The 7,911-nt window shown below is 39.0% G+C and overlaps 1 protein-coding gene across 3 annotated transcripts in view; it reads right to left on the reverse strand.

Annotated features, from left to right (window-relative positions):
- Positions 1-4,105: 4,105 nt before the first annotated feature.
- The window catches only part of LOC122557386 (beta-arrestin-1-like), a 69,268-nt gene continuing 65,462 nt past the window's right edge, over positions 4,106-7,911 (reverse strand). For 2 of the 3 annotated variants that reach the window (XM_043705043.1, XM_043705045.1), the window contains one exon: positions 4,106-4,867. In XM_043705043.1, coding sequence (XP_043560978.1) covers positions 4,768-4,867 — 100 coding nt within the window. In that variant the 3' untranslated portion in view covers positions 4,106-4,767. The remainder of the gene's footprint in view (positions 4,868-7,911) is intronic. The other variant, XM_043705044.1, reaches the window with a different exon arrangement.

The raw sequence follows: 7,911 nt of genomic DNA on the forward strand, positions 1-7,911 counted from the left end.
TGGGGCTGGGTGGAGTTGTAGTGTAGTTCAAGGTGGGTGAATTAAGACAGGATGCAGATATGATTCTTGTGAGCAACACAGTCACAGGACATATATATTTTAAAATAAACTTCTTTCTTGCATGACGGGTTTTTTTTTTCATTTTTTGCAATCAAGTCATCAACAGGAAAAGCAAATTTGTTAATGGCTGTGCTAATTTTTCTGATGATGGACATAGAGGCATTGTTCAGCAGATTGATTTTCTCAATGCATTTCCTTGCGATGAAATCTACATGAAGGACTTAAACAAATGAAATTTGATCTTCTGATCAATGACATCTTAACAGTAGTGGTAATCCATTCAGAATAGAGTTGTTGCTGTCAGGATAAAATAAGACTGAATGGAAAAGCTAGACCCTCAAGGAGACCATCACAGTTAAAAAAAGAGGAGAAAGGAAGATGATAAATAAAAGCATGGTCTGTAAGTTATGCACTTAGCTTAGGGTTTAAAAATTAGGTTTAAAAGATACAAAGGCAATGTGGATAATGAATATGTTTCTAGACGAGAAGCCCAGGGTTTAGGATTTCGTTCTGCATCATAGCAATATAATTGATTTTATTAATTCAATTGAATTGTGGTTTAATGCGAGAAAAAAAAAATAAGAAATTCACCAGTAAAGGCCCAACAGAGATTTTTAATAGCCATTGAGACCTTCCAGCCATACCTGCCAGACCCAAATGTGACGTTAGTCAATATCAGATGGTTGCGATTTAATGCCCATTGGAGTGATCGATCAAGCCACTTAGTTGTACATTCATTGCTTTGAAGAATATCCACCACTGGACAATAAATGTGACATCACTCTCAACCCAAAAGCAACAGAGAAGGGTGAAGGAGATGACAAGTTGCATAGGTTTGGATTCTTGAGAAAGAGTGATGACCAACGTTAACTAAATATATACAGTGACAGAACTGAGTGGGATTGCGTAACTGAACAAATAAAGGCAGGCTTGAAGGTATGATGCCCATCACAATATTAATGGCATAAGGAAGGGTACAAAAAGGTTAAGACAGTAAATCAGGTTGAGGAAAAGAATTATTGGACTGCCTGCCTTTTACTCTTATTTTATCCAGCAGTTCTTCTAATTATGTAAATTATTTGTTAAATGAATGCAGTGATTTTGATATAATTTTGCCAAGTACTACCTGAGGGTTGTACATTTGACGCAACTCTTTTTTTGATAACTGTCTGCTGCAGGATTAAAAAGATTTCACCCAGAAGTTACCTAGTCACCTTCAACTGGAAAAACAAAATCCTCAACAACAAATTCTTTGGAATAAAAGTCATTAGTTATACATTTAACATATAAGATTCCACATTCTGAGATTCAGTATCCTGATCATTATTTCTTAAATTCTTTAATGGTCAACTATTTAGTTAACATTATTAGCTGGTTCTTAAAAAATCCTACCATATTATCAAAGTATTTAATTTCCAGTGCAGTGTTCTGGTGGAACTCTACTGGAGGAACAGCTCAAATATGAGAATCTGTGGCCATCTCATGGAGATTAGTATGAAGTGCAGATTTCATTTCATTTTTATTTGTTTCTGAAAGTGATGCATTTTGCCCAAAACCCCAGAAATCTCTGTTTAACATTTCACCACTTGATCTCCCCAGTGACTCTGTGGGTTCTATATTGAGTAATAACAAACCCCGTGGTTTGGTTCGAATCAGTGTTGAGTTAGCTGAATTTAACTTGGACATCAGCAAAATAGAACAGATAGCATTGAAGATGTCATTGAGGTCGGCATGAAAGCAGGGATAACCAGGACTCTTGTAGCAGAGGACTATCTCATGACCATCAATGGAAACCCCGAGTGTGAACAAATCTGAATCACAGACAAAGATAAAATATTATAGGGAGAAAAAAAATCAGAGAAATCGAATACAAATTTGCTGCTTTCACTTAATGACATTCAGAAAAGATTATATTCAATAATTTATAAGTATTGACTAGTGTGAAGATGGCTCTGCAACTGTATTTACTTTATTGTAACATTTAATGGCAATCACAAACTAAATTACTTAAAGACATACAAAATTAGTTGACAGTTTAAATATATTAGCTGTGAGAATTCTTTCTAATTGGGAATTGTTATTACTTCAAATGGGTTTAGTTGATAAAGCAATCAAATCTCACTACCTAATAAACATTATCCTTGAACAATGACAGCACATCACGTCATTTCAAAGAACCGTCACTGATTAGTATTTTGCTATTTTAACAGAAGCTAAAATTAATGTCTAAAGTATTATCCCTAACCCATTCTCATAGCTACATCTTCTTGGGAGTCAAACTTATTCTATTTTGATTTAAAAGTCTCAGTTTACTTAAATATTACATTTAGATACTGTCAAAAGAAACAATTTTCTTAGCTCAGTCATTTGCTACCATGATGAAGCTATTATCCATTCATTTCATGTAGTGACAGCACCAGATATACAAAACAACGAATTGTCCACCCACTAGACTTACTGAGCAGCGCAGCAGACTAACAAAATGTACCAAAACTAGACATTTATTTATTCATTTTGAGCTCAGTCAACTAGAAATTAGCTGCAATAATATTGTATATATATTTTTTTTCCAAATTACTAGTTAAATTTAACATTGCATTACATGTTGATCAAAACATGTTCTGGTAAGTGTACCGCAAATTGGATTCACTTAGTGCAGCACAACTTAGAAAGAGAGCTTATTCAAGGAGAATTGCCACTTTCCAATATTTATACAAAGTGGCAATTAAACAAAATTCATTAGAAAACCAAGATCCACTCTGGAATAGAGAGCCAATCAGCACGAGCTGTACTGAGGCATTACAATATACTCTGTTCAATTTTGGATACCACACCAACCACAAAATGCTTTGTGTGTCTTACAAAGGTGACCAATAGGACAGATCTGAGGTATTCAGGAGTTGAACTAAAATATGCTTTTACAGCAAGTTAAGATCTGCAAATCAGAAGAAAGTACAAAACTTCATTTGTTTATATAAATGACCAAATATGCAAATTAACCAAAACAAACTAGAAAAGTAAAACAAGGGATCATAAATTGAGTGATGGGTAACTTTAAAGTAGACAGTCTGTTTGGACATATCAGCCATATCAGATAATTTGGAGTCAAAAACTAAAAAAGGTCAACTGGATGCTAAAACTGGACATTGAGGGTGCCAGAGTGGCAATGAGTGGACATTTTTACATCACTCACTTTGGTTATCTTGATATCACTGATGGGAATAGAAAGATTTTTAAAAAGCTTGTTTAATACTAAATATTTCTTCTGAACATCACTTTGAAAGCGTTAGTGCTACTTGAAAAATGAACTCAGAACATTGAACTGTAAACCTGAACAACATGCTTTAGCTGAATTTTACTGATCAGAAAAAAAATACCCTTTTTTTAATGGTTTGCTATGACAAGTCATCTAAAATGTACCAGAGTCATTACATTTATTCAAATCCAAAGTGGGATGGGAATAGAATCGACTAGACAGTGAACCAACCATGTCTTGAATTCCAACGTTATTTTCAATGTTGAAAATTGACTGAAAGCGTGATTAACTACTAGATCTAAATTTCACACTCCACATGAAAAAGTAGCAAAATCTGGACATTTCTCCCCAAAAATTTATTGATGCTGGATCTATTAAAAATTTCAAACATAAGATTGATAGACTTACGTTAAGCAAGGGCATTAAGGGATATCAACTAAAGCTGATAAACGGAGTTTAAGATGCAGATTAGCATTAATTTACTTTGTGGAATCAGATTGAATGGTCTCCTTCTATTCTGATCTTCCTCTAAGAAGCAGAGGAAAGTGGAAAAGTCAACTTCCTACTGAAGTAGAAGACTTGAAAGAGAACCTTTCTCAACTAGTGTAGTGTCAGACAGCCTGTCCAACCAGCAACACAGATTATAAATGGAGCTGAGTGTTGTATTTTATATTACAAGTATTAAATGATTGAAAAATTGCATTTTTAAAAATTCCTTGGTGGCGTGTGGGTGCCACTGGCAAGGCCAACATTTCATAGAATCGTGGAATCACAGAATCCATACAGTATGGAAACAGGCCATTCTGCCCAACAAGTTCACACCGACCCTCCGACCACCCAGACCCATTCCCCCTACCCTATTTGTTGCCCATTTGTAATTAGGTAGCTACATAGGCTATTTCAAAGGGAAGCTGGGTGCCAGCCACATTGCCGTGGGTCTGGAGACACATATAATCCAGTCAGGTAAGGGCAACAAAATTCCTTCCTGACAGGCTGGAAAGAACAACAATGAACCAGATGAGTCTTTTAAACAACTAACTGTAGGATCATGATCACCTTTACTAAGATGACCTTTAAATTCCAGATTTTACATTGACTGAAATCAAATTTCACTAGCAGTTAGGTCTTGCCCTGTTGTTCCTTGATAGCCCACTTGATAGGTCCCAAGCTCAATAACATTACCAGTATGCCACCATATGGACAATGGGCTTAAATCTCCAATCTGTGTTCTTGGTGATGAAGGGTGTCTATCATATGCTTCAGAAGCATTCCAATAGCATTGCCAAACACCAGATGGCACAACTTAAAACTGGATGGATGACTACCCTGAAAGAGTATGTTCTTGGATAGGAAGGAAAGTTTCTGGTTAGTTTTTGATAATCTGATTGAGCATCTCAAAACCATGCACGAACTTAAGACCTCCTGTCTGCTGTCCATCTGATTTCCTGCATTTAATTTTCTCCTTCCGTGGCTGCGTGTTCTTCATCTTCATCATCTTGTTCTTCATCAAGCTTTGGACGATTGAATTCTTCAATCACAATGTCTTCAGCACTAGGAGAAAAGGGAATGCAAGTTTTTTCAACTTTTTCAATTGCAGCTTCACCAATGATTTCATGGTTCTTGGCATATTAGAAAAACTTGATGTAAATCAATATGCCAATCCTCAAGGAGGCTTAATTCTAGTTGAAGACGTTCAGGTTTTAATGACATACTCTTGTCAATATTGTGAACCATTTTTAATTACTATATTGTAAAAAGCACTCAAGCGTCTTGCAACATTTTAACACTTTAATGATATTGTGAAACAACTAAATATAAAGAAGGCAAATGGTATGTTGGCCTTCATTGTGAGAGGTTTCGAGTATAGGATCAGGGATGTGTTGCTGCAGTTATACAGAGCCTTGGTGAGGCCACACCTAGAGTATTGTCTGCAGTTTTGGTCTCTTTTTCTGAGGAAGGATGCTCTTGCTCTCGAGGGAGTGCAGCCAAGGTTTATCAGGCTGTTTCCAGGGATGGCGGGACTGACATATGATGAGAGATTGACAAGGTTAGGATTCCTTTCACTGAAGTTCAGATGAGTGAGGGGGAATCTCATAGAGACTTATAAAATTCTAACAGGTCTAGACAGGGTAGATGCAGGCAGGATGTTCTTGATGGTGAGTGCATCCAGAACCAGGGGTCACAGTCTGAGGACTCTGAGTGGACTATTTAGGACAGAGATGAGGAGACTTTTCTTCACCAAAGAATGGTGAGCCTGTGGACTTCATTACCACAAGAAGCAATTGATGCCGAAACATTGGATGGATTCAAGGGGTGGTTAGATATAGCACTGAGGACAAATGGGACCAAAGGTTACAGGGAGAAAGCAGGATTAGGCTATTGAGTTAGATGATCAGCCATGATCATGATAAATGGCGGAGCAGGCTCAAAGGGCTGAATGGCCTCCTTCTATCTTCTAAGTTTCTATTTAGGGCAGAGTATTGCAGCCCAGTGTGCTTGCAGGCTGGAGAGTGGGGTGAGGGATTAAAATGTCTCAGGTACCTATTCCTCTGCATTCTCACCTGCATCTGCCCCTGACCAGTTGACAGTTTTGTTTGTGATTGGTTGGCTTTGGGCAGCATAGTTGCCTTTATCCCACTTGAGGTCCTTCAAAAGGCAATTAACACCCACAAAGCCACTTCCTGGCCACAATTTGAGGTCAGTGGGAGAGTTTCAGGGACAGACAATCAGCTGTAGGAGCAGAAATAAACTATTCAGCCCATCAGGTCTCCTCTCTTATTCAACGAGATCATGGCTGATTTGATAAATCTCAACTTCCCATTCCTGCCTTTTCTCAATAACCCTTCATTCCCTTATTGGGGTAAAGGGACAAGGGGAAAACCTAGGAGGTTCTCCAGCTCAAGCTCAAGCCCAGGATCCACCATTAATGGCAAAAGTGAGGACTGCAGATGCTGGAAATCAGAGTCTAGATTAGAGTGGTGCTGGAAAAGCACAGCAGGTCAGGCAGCATCCGAGGAGCAGGAAAATCAACGTTTTGGGAAAAAGCCCTTGGGTGTGCTGTTCCCACCCCCTCCTCACGCTGGGTGCTCCCTTCCTGCCTGGCCTTCTAAGATGATCTCCAATGTTCCTCCCCACACCCCGGGGCAATCGCCTCTATGGCACCCAATTTGACTCCATCCTGAAGGTTCTGTAATTTGACTGGTTGGGTTATTTGAAGAAATGTAAGTGCATGGCTCTGGTTAACCATGGTCACACGACTTGTCCTGAAAGTTGCTGTCACTTTCATTTGAAAAGCCATTATAGCACTCTGCATGGAATGGGTGGATATTACATGCAGCCTCATTGTTGTTTTTTTTAGGGGGGACGGGCAGAGCATGTAAAATAGGTCAGGGGCCCAGCCTGCCATTCTTCTTGCCCATCCCAGTAATATGGAATGTGGGCAAGTGCCAGAGGTCAGCAGCCCTGTCCCCAGATGCAGATGTGCAATTGAGGCTCAGTTGTGACTTTGAAAACTCAATTGATCCTGGACAAACTCCTGCCCGTGCCAATCTAGCTGATGTGGGCAGTGAAACCGGAGTGAGCTCACTGTGTGTTTTTAAACGTGTACGCGAAGAAAATGTGGGAAGGAAAGGGCATCCAGGGCACAAGATGCCACCAGACCATTCCTTCCATGCTGTCTGCCCAATAGAACCTGGGCCCCCAGTGCCCACAGTGTCCCCAGCACCCTCTCTCTACTCCCTGAGCTCTAGGATTCTTTCTTTCTGTAAGCCCATTTTCTAAATTTGGAAATTAGAGTACAATGACACCTTGGCGTCCAACTACATTTCTAAACCCAACTAACCTGAAATCAGGAGGGAAATAAAATGCTTATTTGGTTTTTTCTCTTCCTTGGTTCTTTTCTTTTCTCCATGTGTGGTTGTTCTGGAATCACCAATGCTGGAGACAGTCTATTTCCGTATACCCTGTCTAAAATCCTGCCTCAAATCCCTGCATATTGCCTGACAAATGGAGCCTCAATTTTTTAAACTCTGTCTTTGTATATGTATCTGTATTTTCTCAAACCAGAACCTAATGAATCTGCACTATCTTCTTCCTATTGCTTCATGACTCTAAAACATGGATGCAAAAATGATACATAGTACTCAAATGACTCAATGGGGATTTCACGTAGATTTCTTAGTACATGGCAACTTTTGTGTTCCATATGCCTTGGTCTAAAGGTTAGTATCTACCTGGATCATTTAAATAGTCCTGTCCATTTAAGACATTGGAAAATAAAAACATTGCAAAATATCCCAATGCTTTTCCCACTGGAGCCCCATTTCTGGCCTGGAAAATTGTCGTGACCTCTCAGTGAGAATTGGGACTCTATGGGGGGAGGGACAGGGTATGAGCTGCAAGACCAGGGCAAGTGTGAAGGTGCCTGGGGGTAGAAAGGTGAACTATGAAAGTCAGAGACCTGTTAAAGGAAGAGACATGGAATAAATAGAGGATTATGAACAGATTTCATAGTTTTGTGGAAATATGTTAAGTGTATGTGTTCCCTAGCAAATGTGGTTCCCTTGTTCAAAAAGGGGAGTAGGGATAACCCTAAT

Source organism: Chiloscyllium plagiosum, chromosome 15 (assembly GCF_004010195.1).
Source record: "Chiloscyllium plagiosum isolate BGI_BamShark_2017 chromosome 15, ASM401019v2, whole genome shotgun sequence".
Taxonomy (NCBI): domain Eukaryota; kingdom Metazoa; phylum Chordata; class Chondrichthyes; order Orectolobiformes; family Hemiscylliidae; genus Chiloscyllium; species Chiloscyllium plagiosum.